A 14,586-nucleotide genomic window follows, 5' to 3' on the forward strand; every position below is an offset into this window, starting at 1 on the left:
CAACTTTCATCCAGGCCATTTTTAATTTTCTTCTCAACATCTAAAAATACACTCAAGGCCATCAGACCCTTGGTTGGCGACCTTTCAGTGATGGCTGTTGGCTGGAGCTGGTCATTGGGCCTGGTGGAAGGGGGGCCAGCCCCCAGAGCCCTGGAGCTTGGGTCCTAGGCTGCTCCACTGGGAAGCCTGGTGACTCAAGGCTGGGCAGAGGACTCAGCCTTCGCCTGTTCTCTACATTTCTTCTGGAGGCCCAGGGCCCGGGCCACTAGCCTCCGGGCCACAGCTGTGCTGGTCTGTGGCCGTTCCTTGGGCAAATGCAGGAGCTCTGAAAGTAATGGTGAGAGCGCAATCTTTTCACGGGCTGAACCACAGCATTCTGAGATCCTTGGGAGATCCTCCTGTGGAGGCTCCAAGCCTGATCCTCCCTCCTAGACTGGGATAAAACCCTCCTTTCTCTCTCAATTTCCCCACCTGTAAAATGTGGCTTTTAAAAAACAATTACTCATAAATAACTCATTTCTAAAGCTTTTTCCCCTTAAAACCTCTTCTGTATCCCTGGCACTTAGTGCAGTGCCCGATGTATAAGCACTTAATAAATGGTGACTAAGATCATTATCCCCATTTTACAGAGAAGGAACCAAGGCCCACAGACACAAAGCCACTTCCCCAAGCACGTACAGTTCAGGAAGCATCCCCCCCCATCCCCTGGGCTTACAGTCAGGACCATGACCCACCAAAGGCTCTCAGAATCCCAGGCTAGGCCTCAGTAATGGTGCTCAGATTTGCCCCATCCTGTCATCAAGGGCTCGGCAGGAAGCAAAGAGAGAACCAGGAGGTAACTCCCCAAGGATCTGGGGGTGGGAGGAAGGCCTGCTTTGTGGCACCTGTACCTGTTCTCTGCTGTTTTCTCCCCCCACCCCCAGAGAAGATCACACAGCTCCCACAGCATCTTGGGCCTCAGAGCCCAAAGGGCATCCAGCCAGTTCTGGGCCAAGGCCCCAAGGCCCAGAGAGGCCAAGTTACTTGATGGGTGTCACACAGCTGGCAAGAAAAGTGAATCCTCACACTGCAAACCCAGTACTCTGAATACTGCCCCACTTCTGCTCCTAATGATTTTATAACACTTAACAAATATTATCTCATTTGCTTCTCACAATAACCCTGAGAGATAGATGGTTTCTTACTTGGACGCTGGAGGGCTTTGAGCTTGGACTGTCTGGCTCCCTGAGTGAGGGGACGGATCCTCAGTTCTGAGAAATCCCTGATCAAGGCTTCATTTGCTGTAGAGAGAGAACACACCTGGGTGTCACCAAGCTCCTTCCTGGCCTTCCCTCGAGTGAGGCCTCACCTGGGGGCCTGCGGAGGTGTGAGGAGCGCCAAACACAGGCTCATTACCTGATGCTAGGCAAGAAAAGATGCCTAAAGCATGAGTGTCATCCACCCACTGGATCTTGAACCCTTTCTCCCTAGGAAGAAGACATGTCAGAGTTAAGAAAATGCCATAGGACAAAAACTTTCTCTCTCAAAACCTCCCAGGAAACCTCCCTCTCTGCTCCACTTCCCAAACACGGCCCATTCTCTACTGTGTGATCTCCCCAAACACTTTGCTTGATTTCTCAAATCCTCAGTTTCCTCCTCTGTAAATTGGGTTTCATAACAGCACTCACTTCCCAGGGCTGATGTGAGGACAAATGAGATGGTATTTGTAAAGTGCTTTGCAAACTTTAAATAATTATGCAGATGAGAATTAATGGTGTTATTATTATTGGGGAGAGAGAGCACAAATTCAGAGTGGGAAGATATGTGAGAGGTCCCTGAGGTCATTTTACAGATGAGGAAAAAAAATGTCCAAAGACCAGAGGATCACAGACCTGGAGCTGGCTCCCTCATTCCAAAGATGGGGAAACCGAGGCTGAGTGAAGTGGCTTCACAGGATCATGGGTCTAGGCTGGCAGGGACCTCAGAGGTCACACCATCCACCCACTCATCTTACAGATGAGGAAACAGAGACCGAGGGTGACTGTCATAGCCCCAGTCAGTGCCAGAGGCAGCATCTGAACCCAGGTCCCCTCAGATCCTAGACCCTGCCCCCAGAATACCACCAAGACACTCTCCCACAGGAAGCAATGACAGACCCACATCTGGCCCCCTGCCAGCCCCAGTCTCACACGGAGCTGGCCAGCTTCACCTTTGCAATGATGGGGATTGAGGCCAGCAGGAACAGAGGACAAGAGGGAGTCACCCTCTGGGGATGATGATGCCAGGGCAGGGTGTCCAGGGTCACCACACTGACTCCTCTCTCCAGCCCAAACCCCCAGTGGCCCCAGCTCCTCTCATCCACTCACTGAAATTCCGAAAATGCCTCTAGGAGGTCCTCTGTCTTCAAGGAGGGCTTAAAGTCATAGATTTCCACCACGTGGCCAAAGCCATTCTCCCCCCATGACTGGTTATCAGCCAGATAGCAGCTGTTCAAGTGGATCTTCTCAATCTGAATCTCTTGGTCAACCACGTTGTCCATGATCTGGGAACAGGCCAGAGGGGTAAAGTCTTTGGGGAGGCCTGTCCAAGACAAGGGGCCAGTGGAGCTGACCAAGCAGTGCCTGGGAGGAGCCTGAAATGCCCCTCAATATGCAGTCAGAGAATGGGGGTAGGGGTCAAACCCTGGTTCTGTCATGGAGTAGCTACGCGTGTGTAGGGGTGAGTTAGTGTGCATATGTGGATGTGTGCCCAAGCAGGTAGGGGTGAGTGAGCACGTGTATGAGTGCTGTACGTGCACGTAGACATGTTTATGCGTGTGCAGGCATGTATGAGTATGTACGCATGTTGTGTGTGTATAACGTGTGCTTCACATGTGCGTGTGGTACAATGTGTCTTATATGCATGCGTGAGTGCACGTGTAGTGGGGACACACACCCATCATGTGTGTATGTGACCATGTCCGTGTAGTGTGACAAATGTGCACACGTGTCTGTAGACTAGTCTGGACTTACAGTTGTGAGGCTCCCTGTGTGGCCACTTCCTCCATGAAGGCAAATCCATAATGACTCTGCCGCTGGGCATCAGAGGGAGTAGCGCAGAGACACCTGCTGCTGTGGGTGTGTGGGTGTGTGAGAGGCTCTTCCTGGCTCCGAGGCTGGCCCCGCCCACTACACCACCCTGCCCCTCTCTGCCTAGCCTGCAGACAAATCCCTTCTGGGCTCTGGCTCTCAGTTCTCCCCACTGGGCTTAGACCTGCTGACCTTCCAAGTCCTTTGTTACGTTCCTATGACACTAGGAATGAATATGAGAGGCCACGGCCCTGTGGGGCACGGGGAGCAGGGAAGGGCACAGAACAAACTCTGGCCATTGAGTCAGGGGCCCTGGGCTCCCAGCCATCCCTTGGCAGCACAGCCTATGTAGCTCTGGGCCTCAGGGGGCTGGAGGCTCTTCCCGTTCTAAATATGTCACACCAAAATATCTCTGGGGGTTTCTGGATGCAATTTCTTACAGTTATGGAGGGAGTGGAGTGGTTTTTTTTTTCTGGTGGGTTAGGAGGAAGGGGCTAATGATGAGCTCCTTCTCCAGCATGGGGGTAAATGGAGAGCTGGGCTGGGGACCAAGAGACTTGGGTGCCACTCCAACTGTCCCAACCGGGCAAGTCATGAAACCCTTTCAGGTCTCAAGTTTCCCTATCTTTAAAATGGGCATGAATGTCACCTGTTCCACCCTAGCTCACCCAGGTAGGTGGCATCATGGAGTCAGGAAGGCTTGAGTTCAAATCTGGCCTCGGATACTTCCTAGCTGTGTGACCCTGGCCAAGTCAGTTAACTGACATCTGCCTCAATTTCCCTTTCATCCACATCCCTAGAAACATGGCTATATGGAGGCTTTTGGACACAGCCCTTCCCAACACTGATATGCAGCCATGTATGGCCTCTACTGCCCTGCCCCCTCCTCCCAGCCACCCTTTCTATGGTCGCCCATCTCAGGACCTAAGGGGCCTGTTACCTCCTGTATCAGCTCATCAGACTCCTCCTCGGAGGAGCTGCCAGCTTCTTCCTCCTGGACACTCTTCACTGGGAGGGTCTTCCTCCTATCCTCCAAAGGGATCTGAAGATTGGAGCTGGTCTGATCCTTTGCTTCCTGGCAGTCTGCCTCCTGTGCCTGGTTCTTGGAGCCAGGGGGATCCAGCTCATCTGAGTCCGGCTTAGCCTCACCTGGGACCATTTGGTTCTGGTCTTTTAAATCTCCTGCCACTCCAGGCACTGCCTGATCGGGGAGTCCGGGGTCAGGGTCAGGGTCAGGGCCCTGGTCCTCGCTGCCAACATCTTTGGGTTCTTCTGGGATCTTTCCAACTGGGTTCCCACGCCCATCCCCAATATTTGCCTCTACCGGCAGTAGGTCCGGAGCTCGCTCAGACTTCCTGCGTAGCGCCCGAGGCACGTACAGGGCCTGGTCAGGTTTGCGGCCACTCTGCCTCCGGACCTGCCGCGGAGCCCGGGGTCCAGAGGCTGGTTCCTGGGCTAATCTGGGCCGGGGCCTTCGAGACTTGCCCCGGCGGCCAGGGATCGGGTGGGAGGGAAAGTAGTTATCCAAATTCGGTAACCTAGAAGCAAAGTGGGAGAAGAGGTGTTCTAGTGGCCACAGGTCAAGTCTAACAATAACTCTCATTCCTGTAGCATTTGAGGGAAAAGAGCCCTGAGCTTCAAGGAGGGAGGCAGTCTTGTTCTCATTTTACGGATCAACAAATGAAAGCCTGGAGAGGTGATGTAATAGAGGATTACAGGACCACAGATGTGGAGCTGATGGGACCTTAGGGGTCATTAAGTCCAAACTCCTCCTTTTACAGATGAGGAAACTGAGGCACAGAAAGCTGACGTCACTTGCCCGAAGCCACAGAGACAGTGAGTGGCAAAGCCGGGGATCAAAGCCAGGTCTTCTGACTCGCAACCCGTGCCCTTGCCCAGGGTCACATGGCGAGACATGTCAGACTGGCTATGCCGAGTCTTCTGATGGCAAGGCCAGTGGGCTTTACTGTTTACAAAGCCAATGTGGGGCCTGATTCGATAAGAGGGAGGCTCAAGCCCATGGCAGGGGCTATGTCCCAAACGGTCCCTGGCTCCTAGGCCCCCAAATGTATTCTCCATTTAGAAGCTGGAGAGCTGATCCCAGAGTTCACCAGTGGAGTGGGAGAGGCCACGTTCCTCCAGGATTTCAGCCCTGGGGAGCTGGCCTTCGCACCTGGTGTCCAGGTGACAGATGACTGTCCTCCTCTTTGGGCCCTCCCCAACTGAGAAGCTGCTCAGGAGTTTGAAATTCTCGGCCGTTCGGTGGATCAAGTACCGGAGGCGACTTGAGAGGGGTGGGAAGAGAAGCACTCTGTGGGAGGGAAGCATGAGGGAGTTAGTCAGGCTGGCCCCAGTCCCTGGGGGGCTGGGAGGGGATCAAGGTGGCTTCCCCCAGGGCACTGAGAACCATTTGAAGGAGTCAAACCACCTACCCAGCCCACCCTGAAGGAGCTCAGGGGGACTGGAACCCCGCACCCCACTTTCTGCTCCTTTACAGTCTCCTAACTAGCCCCACACTTCAAATCCCATCTAGAACCAACCCACCAAGGTACTGGGGCTTTGCAGGGATCATCTTCATCTAGCCTGGCGCCTCCACCCCCAGCCCCTTCTTACTCCGGGGACACCAGCCAAATTAACAGTGCTATTGCCACACGAAAGTCCCTCTAGGTCGACCCACCATCTAGGTACCTGCCCAGACACATTCCATTCTCCATCTCTGCCGTTTCCCCCGTTAGAATGTAAGCTCCTTGGGGGCAGGAACTATCTCACCTTTCTATTTGCATTTCCAATGCCTAGTAATGTGCCTGGCACACAGTAGGTGCTTACCAATGCCTTTTCATTCATTCATTCAGGCAACTTTTAGAGCATAGTTTCCAGGGGCATAGCTTCAAGGAAGAAGGAGGTGACAGTCTCACTGACATCTGCCCAAATCTGGAGTACTGAGCTCAGTCCTGGGCACCACACTGTAGGGAGGCCAGGACCATGTAGGGTCTTAGGAACTTAGGAGATTCAGTGAGGAGAAGAAGAGCCTCAGGAGCTGCAAAAGCCACCTTCACATCCCTCAAGGTCTCTTCTATGGACCAGGGCTAAGCCTTGTCCTGCTTAGCCCCAAGGGCAGACCCAGCAGCACTACAGGGCTGGCTGGGAGGTGGTGGCTCCCCCACTTTGAAGGTCTTCACACAGAGGCTGTGAGATCACCTGTCAGGACTGGGCAGCCTTCAAAGTCCCTCTGACCCTCAGATTCTGAGACACTGGGCCACTGGGGCCCTCATCTCCACATGCAAAGGAAATGCTAATACAAGAGGAGGGAGGAGGGCAGAGCCAAGAAGACCTAGTTCCCATCCCCACTCTGATGCTCAACAGCACGGATCTGGAACAAGAAGGGACCTCTGGAGCTCATCTAGTCCAAGCCTTTATTTTGTCAATGAGGAAACTGAGGCCCAGAGGAAACTGAGATCAGAACCCAGGTCTTCTGGCTCCAAGGTCAGTCCCTCTTCTGGAGCAAGCCTTTGCTTTTCTAATCCTCCGTCCCACCATCAGTAAGATGGGCATAACAATGACTAGGCTAGCCACCTCCCGGGGCTGCTGGGGAAGAGGACAGCAGAGGACCTGGCATCTTTCCAAGGAGCTGGGGCACTATTCTATCATTGACTCAGACCCACAAGGGCCCTTGGAGGTTGTCTAGTCTATGCCCCTCATGTTACAGATGAGGAAACTGAGGCTAAGAGTGGCCAAGCTATCTGGCCAAGGTCACAGCGAGGCTCAAAAAGCACCTGTGAGAGGGTTGGCACTCCCAATACCAGAGTCTGTCTGCTGCACCACGCACTATGCACAAGATATCTCAGCTGGAGAGGGACCAGAGAGCCACCTCATGTGATATCTTCACTTATCAAATGAGCCAGCCAGGCCCTGACAAGAGAAAGGGCTTGCCTGTGGTCACGAGGCTCATCAGTGGCAGAGGAAAGCTAGAGATGAGAGGGGCCGAGCCTGTTGAGACCTGGGCTCAGCTTGCTCACGGTCAGCGCAGGGCACTGAGAACACTAGTGATTCATTTAGATCAGGCTTTGCAGTCAATACCAGAGGCAGCTGGGGCTGGAGTGGACTTGGAATCATGAAGGCCGGGGTTTAAATCCTGCCCCAGACACAGGCTAGCTGTGGGTCCCTGGGCAATTCAATTTCTGGGGCCTCTGTGTGCTCATCTGAGCCTAGCACAAAGGAAGCGCCTGTCGACGGACTACAAAGCAAGGCAGTTGGACTGGATGGCCCCTGAGCTCCCGTCTGGATCTGAAGTCATGATCCTATGAGCTCAGATGAGCTCATCAATATCTTCGAGACCCCATTTGGGGTTTTCTTAGTAGAGATACTGGAGTGGTTTGCCACCTCCTCACTCTACAGATGAGGAAACTGAGACAAACAGGGAAGTGACTTGCCCAGGGTCACACAACTAGGAAGTGTCTGAGGCTGGACTTGAACTCAGGTCTTCCTGACTCTAGGCCCAGCACTCTATCCACTGCACCCACCACCTAGCTGCTGACAACGATGATGATACACTCACCCTGCTAGCACTTTAAAGTGTACCAGGCAGTGTGAGTCATCCTGATCTATATCTCACCACTGGGCCCAGAGGGCTCTGGAGGAGAAAGTGAGGCTGGTGACTTTGCTCAGCCCTCCCTCACTTCAATCCAGTTCACCTGCATGTGACAGCATTCCCTCTCTGATGTTATGGTCCTCTTCAAGAACAACAAAAGCCAGGCACTGTGCTGAGCACCTTTTAAAAAATAATTATCTTATTTGCTCCTCACCAGAACCCTGAGAGGCAGATGTTATATCACTCCAGCTTTACAGATGAGGAAACTGAGGCAAACAGGGTGAAGAGACTTGCCCAGGATCACACAGTTAGTCAGTGTCTGAGACTTCATTTGAACTCCTGACTTAGGTCCAGGGCTTTCTCCACTGTGCCCCTGAAAATATACTGCTTTAAAGTTGGCCAAGCACTTTGTGTAAATTATCTCATTTGATAAGGGGATTACAGATTGACTGTCCAATCAGTCAGTTAGTCCATTAATGAGCATCTACAAAGCACCTACTATGTGCCAGGCATTCTGCTAAGTGCTGGGGATACAAAGAAAAGTCCCTGCCCTCAAAAAGGTTACATTATAATGTATACGTACATAAATAATACAAAGTCACCCTCACAGGGCTGCTGTGTCAATGTCAGCTACTACAATAATAGAATCTCATCCGCACCTTACAACCACCCTGCCAGGTCAGTGCCAGAGGCATTATCATTACCCCCATTTCAGAGACAAGGACACTGAGGCTCAGTGAAGTCTAAGTGACTCATGTAGTCACAAAGCTAAGCCACGTAAGAGGCAGGATTCGAACCTAGCTCTTCCTGATTCCAAGGCCAACACTCCATCTATGGGCAAAGATGGTCAAGGTTCTTGACCCTGATGCTTCTCTGGGTCAAGGTTTCCTTTTATTCAATATGGCCACAGAGTACACCTTCTTAACTGTAGCTAATCACTTCCTATGAGTGAACTGATCTAGGTGAGAGGAAATGGAGGGGTCACTGCAGATACTGCAATCAAGCATCGCTCTGTATGCTGAGAGGGGATTGGATCGGCAATGGTGCCTCACCGGGCTCTCTGCCCCCAAGCTATCTCACCTGGACAGCTGCTTCTGCAGGAGGAATCGGTCCAGTTCCTCCTTGACATGGAGGATAAAGTCATTCTCTGTTGGGGAGAGGACGACACCATCTAGGCTGAGCAGGGCCAGGGTGAACTCTGAGCAGTCCTGCACAAAAGACCAAGAGATTGTAACACCAGACAATGAACTCAAGGATGATGAGAACAAGGATCCAAGCTCTCACTCCCAAGAAGCCCCGGGGAGGGGGGGGAAGGAAAGACCATTAGTCCTACTTTACCAAGGAAAAAAACCTGACATGGGGCAGGTCACTTCACCTCTGGCTTCTCCATCTGTAAAAGGAGATTGATGGCCTCTCAGGTCCCTAAAACTATGATGCCAACATCCAGATCTACATGGAGTAGTGCCACCAACAGCTTTGCATACAAAAGCTCCAAGTACCTCCATGCTACAGAACTTACTGGGACCTGGTGGTGAGTTCTGGCCTAGAGGTAGGAGGACTGGGTTTGATGTCTGGCTATATTGCTTGGGAGTAAAGTAGAATTCACCTACGGCACCCCCCCCCCAACTGTGGTGACCAAGTGTGTTCATATCCAACGTTATTGGATCCCCAAAATGAATGCGTGAGCTAGGTGATGTGAATGTCATTATATTATTATCAGAGGACTGGGCTTAGAGTCTAAGACCTGAATTCAAACCCTAGCTGCGTGACTCTGAGCAAGTCACCTAACCTCTATCTGTCTTAAATTTCCTCAATTGGGATAGTAACAGCACCTACCTCCCAGGACTGCTGTAAGGATCTAGGGAGGTAATACTTGCAAAAGTGCTTAGTATGCTGCTCGGCACACAGTGAAGGCCCAAAAAATGCTTGTTCCTCCCCTTACCTTGACTGACCCCTACCCCACTAGTGTTGAAGCTAGAGAACCTGGGCTCCCAAATGAGTTTTGCCACTTATGAGCTATGTGACCTCAGACATGCTGCTTAAACTCTGAGTTTATTTCTTAATAAAATGAAAAGCTTGGAATAGATCAGGGCTTCTTAAACTTTTTCACTTGTCACTCCTTCCCACATTTTGGCTGCATTCTTTAGTGTGACCACATGTACAGTGCAAAGTGTGCATGCCATGCCTTAACAACCAAGGCTGCTGCGAAGTTGGGCCATGTAACACAGGAAACCACTGCCAGAAACACCTTGGATTCTTTACGCATTTGATTTTTAATTAACTTTGGTCATTGTGCATTCAGAAACCTGTTACTGTTGCCAAAATTTTCACACCCCTACATGGGGTTGAGACCCACCGTTTAAGAAGCACCGGACTAGATGAGCTCTAAGGTCCTCCCCAGCTCTGACATTTCATCCTTTATTCTAACTCTCTGCAGATCTGATATCCAATTGCTTTAATGCCTCCTCTGTAAAATGAGGAATCATAGGAACAAGGATTTGGAACTGGAAGGCACCTTGGAATTCACATCATTCTACCTTTTCATTTGACCAGAGAAGGTAAATGAATTGGGTGGGGTCAGCCAGCTGGGAAGTTTGTGAGACAGGGGAGTCTTCCTCTAATTTCAAGCCCATCAATTGGTAAGTTTATATTAAACACCAAGTATGTGCCAAGCCCTGTGCAAGGTGTGGGGAGACAGACACACAACAAAGAAACAATCCCTACTCCTAACACTCTCTTGTAGGAGGCACCATGTGTGTATAAACACACGGAAAGACAAGGCAGCTGGGGAGGGATGATACCAGCAGGTGAAGAGACCAGGGAGTGCTTCTTGCAGAAGGTGGTGGGTGCTCTAATGAAGGGGAGGAACTGGAAGTAAGGAAGGAGTGGGGCCAGTGCCCAGGTGTGAAGAAAGGACAAGTTTGCATAGCACTCTACTCATTTTACCACTAGGGGTCGCTAAGGTGCTTCCCAACTCGGTCTATTTCTTACAGCCCCAATATTCCAGATTCTGAGACCTCTTCCAACTCCGACATTCTAAAATCTACAGTTTCCTCTGTAAAATGAAATGGCCGGACTGAAGGACCTCTGAGGTCCCCATCAGCTCTGACATTCTGTATTCTAGTAAGAATAATATTAATAATTACTGCGGGGGGGAGAGGAAGAGGGAGGGAGGAAGAGAGAGAGAGAGAGATTGAAAGAGACAGAGAGAGAAGAGAGAGAGAGAGAGAAAGAGAGAGAGAGAGACAGAGAGACCCTCCTGTGATTGTCACAGGACAATCTATTTCCTTTATCTTTATAGAGATGGACAATGGAGGCATCCTTGAACTCCTGCAGGATAACCTCCTCTTGCCATGTAACCCAGAAAATTTCAGTCAGCTTTTGTATGAGCAATGCCCCTCCCCCACCTTGTAAATCTCACCTGGAATAGAATCAGCAACAGGTGCTTTGCCACATGAGAGGAGCCTAATGGCATTCAGCTAGGGAGGGATTAACTTCAACCTGAGGTAAACGGTCAATGGCTTCAGCATTGATTGATGACGGTCTGTTGAGAAGACTCTAGGATCATATCCTTATCACTAATCAATGTGGCTCCATCAGCACTGAGTAGGTGAGATGCACCATTGGTCTTTGGCCCATAACTAGCCTTCAGGGCATCATAAAAGCGCTTTGGATTGTTATTATCCGCATAAAACTGAATTTCATCTGCCTTCTTACTGAGCCAAGAATCCCGCATCTATTTATATTGGCACTTTAAATTCTGCAAAGTACTTTGCAAATATACCACCTCACACCTATCAGATTGGCTAATGTGACAGAAAAGGAAAATGACAAATGCTGGAGGGGATATGGGAAAATTGAGACACTAATGCACCGTTGTTGATGGAGTTGTGAACTAGTCCAACCATTCTGGAGAGTAACTTGGAACTATGCCCAAAGGGCTATAAAACTGTGCATAGTCTTTGACCCAGCAATAGCACTACTAAGTCTGTTTCCCAAAGGCATCAAAGAAGCGGGAAAAGGACCTATTTGTACAAAAATATTTATAGCAGCTCTTTTTGTGACAGTAGAATGGCAGAATGAGCTGTGGTATATGATTGTGATGGAATACTATTGGGCTAGAAGAAACGATGAGCAGGCTGATTTCAGAAAAACTGGGGAAGACTTGTATGAACTGATGCAAAGTGAAGTGAGCAGAACCAGGAGAACACTGAACACAGTAACAGCAATATGGGAATAAGGAATGTGGAAAAACTGAAACACTAATGCATGTTTTGCATAACTTTATGTATAAAAAAATTATCTCATAGTGTAAGAAATGGGAGGAGGAGTTTAGTTTCCACAGAACTAAAGGTGTACTTCCCCCCTCCCTCCCCTAGCTTTAGCAGAAACCAGGCCTCAAGGTCGGTCAGGTGAGAGGTCACAGGTTTGTACGCATAGGCATGCTTTTTGAGGAGGCAGTCAGGGGAATTAGAGAGGCCAAACCAGGTTGAACCAGTTCAAGCTTATCTAGGGTCTGGTCTTGGTCCAGAATCCAGGCCTACTGATTTGCACAATTTGCATATGTTAAAGAGGGAAAGTAGGGGAAGTAACTAAGACAAGGAAAATCTAATTAACTTCACTTTTGCTTCTGTATCCTTATTATCCTACCTGTATAAACTGTATAACCTAGGAAAACTATGTAAAAAACAAAGACTGTAAACTAACCATAACTCTAGCAGGAGTGGAGGGAATGGATACCCCTGCTCCTGCAGCTGTATCAGTGTAAGTGTTCCAGTGAGCACTATACCTGCTCTCTCAAGGAGTGTAATAAAATGCCTTCCTCTGCCTACTCTGGTCCTGAGTTCTTTGGGTGAGAATGGGCAAATCACATGGATTTTCCTAAGGTTAAGGAAAGGAAAGCAATGAGCATCGGAAGCTTGTCTTGGGCTTACTTCCTGTTCCTGCCTTGGGGAGTCCTGTGATTCCCCACTGCAGTGTTAAGAGAGCTAAGGGCCATCACTTGGGTCCTCCTTAGGGTCTGACTCCTAGGATGCCCTGTGATCCCCACAGATTAAGGAGGGCTACCACTTGGTCTTCCTCTGGTAGTCCTGCGGTCTGCACAGCCTTCCTTAAGGGTCATCACGTGGCTCTTTCCTTGGGTCCAACCCTAGAAGGTCCTGTGATTTCCCCACTACTGTTGTAAGGGGCCATCACTGGGGTCCTCCTTAGGGTCTGACCCCTCGGGGGCCCTGTGATCCCCACAGAGGAAGGGGGGGGGGTTACCACTTGGTCTTCCTCTGGGAGTCCTGTGGTCTGTACAGCCTTCCCTAGGGATTATCACAGGGTTCTTCCTCAGGACTTTGGCCCTGCCTAGGAAGTCCAGTGATCCCCAAAATTGCGTTTTCTCACAATTTGGGGAAGTCCAGTGATCCCCAAAACCGTGTTTCTCACAATCATATCTTCACAATAAGCAGACAAGGTAGGTACTACTATCACCCCCATTTTACAGATGGGAAAAATAAGGCAGAAAGAGGTTAACTGATTTACCTAGGGTCACCTGGTTAGAAAGTGCCTGAGACAGTATTTGCACTCAGGTCTTCCAGACTCCAGGTCTAATTAACTACTTTCTTCAGCACCTATGGGACTGCTTTTGTTAACATTCCCCTTTATTCTAACATTCTGTCCATCGTAACATCCACATTCTAGTCTAACATAATATGTTCCCATTAGTCTAACATTCCAACTTCCTACCTCTCTATTGTGAGTCTTCGTTCTACTGTAACACTGTAGTGTTCTATTTATAGTAACATTCTACATTCTATTCTAACATTCCAAGTGTTCTATTTATTGTAACATTCTACGTGGTTCCACACTGTATTTCACAACCTCCGATCTATTCTAAGATCCTACATTCTATTGCAACGTTATCCTAAAGTCCTAAGTCCTTGGGCCCTTTGCGGCTCTGACGATTTAAGTTCGAACTTTTGCTCCGTAAGATGCAAAGGGCTGCACTAGGTGACCGCTGGGCTATCGAGTCTCGATCTACGGCTCAGACGAACGGCACCACAACTGGGGTCCCACCCCCAGCCCATCCGGAAGCCGCGGGAGGTTATCCAGGGCTACAATGTAGCGCAACACGGGGGGGAGGGGGGAGGGGATGGGCTAGGTCCTGGATCGGTCAGTGGGGAGGGGAGAGGAGCGGGCTGCCGGGAGCCGGGGGTCCCGCCGGCGCTGGGGGCATGGGGTGCGCGCACGCTCTCCCGGGGCTCCAGGGTCCCTCCAGGAAGACGCAGACCCCGAGGCAGCGCCGCCCCCTCCCCCACTGCCGGGGCGCGATCTCTCCCTCGCCGGCCTCCCTGCCCCTTAGCAAGGACGTGAACTTGAGGGGGTCGGCGGGGGTCTCCCAGGTAACCCCCCCACCCCATGCGCTTTGTACGGTGCGCGACACTCCCCACCCCCAGTGCCCCTGAGTTCCCGAGACACTCACCGCGGCCGGACCTCAGCGGCGCAGTCACTCCCAGGCTCTGACCCGCCTCCTCTCCCCGCCTCGCCCCTCCCTGCTCTTAAAAAAAAAAAAAAAAAAAAAACACCCAAATCCCCGGGCGGGGTCGCAGCTCCACCCCGCGGCCCGGGGGAGGCATGGCAGCGAGGCGCGTCCAAATGTTCACAGCTGGCGGCGAGCTTAGGGGGTGCGCATCTCGTCCAGGCCCTCCCTTTTACAGAAAAGGAAGCTGAGGCCCAAGGGATGAGAAGGGACCCTCCCCAGCGCCACAGTGAGTAAGAGGCAGAGCCTAACTTCTGACTCTAAATTCCGTGCTCGGTCCCAGGCGCCCCCCACCCCACCCCAACCTTGAGCTTCCCCACTTTGCTCCAAACACGATCGTGTAGGATCGTAGATTTAGAGCTGAGATGGCCCTCCTCATTCTGCAGCTGAGGAAACTGAGGCCCGGAGAAGCGACTTGTCCGAGG

At 51.0% G+C, this 14,586-nt stretch overlaps 1 protein-coding gene across 1 annotated transcript; it reads right to left on the reverse strand.

Moving 5' to 3' along the window:
* On the reverse strand, positions 1-14,258 carry R3HCC1 (R3H domain and coiled-coil containing 1). The gene is given in 9 exon segments (XM_036752986.1): positions 1-325; positions 1,185-1,280; positions 1,396-1,466; positions 2,346-2,521; positions 3,988-4,585; positions 5,221-5,358; positions 8,716-8,843; positions 14,101-14,190; positions 14,193-14,258. Coding segments are annotated over 9 exon segments (1,494 nt in total). The 3' UTR covers positions 1-194.
* Positions 14,259-14,586: the final 328 nt, after the last annotated feature.

The sequence above is a fragment of the Trichosurus vulpecula genome, chromosome 3 (assembly GCF_011100635.1).
Source record: "Trichosurus vulpecula isolate mTriVul1 chromosome 3, mTriVul1.pri, whole genome shotgun sequence".
NCBI lineage: Eukaryota > Metazoa > Chordata > Mammalia > Diprotodontia > Phalangeridae > Trichosurus > Trichosurus vulpecula.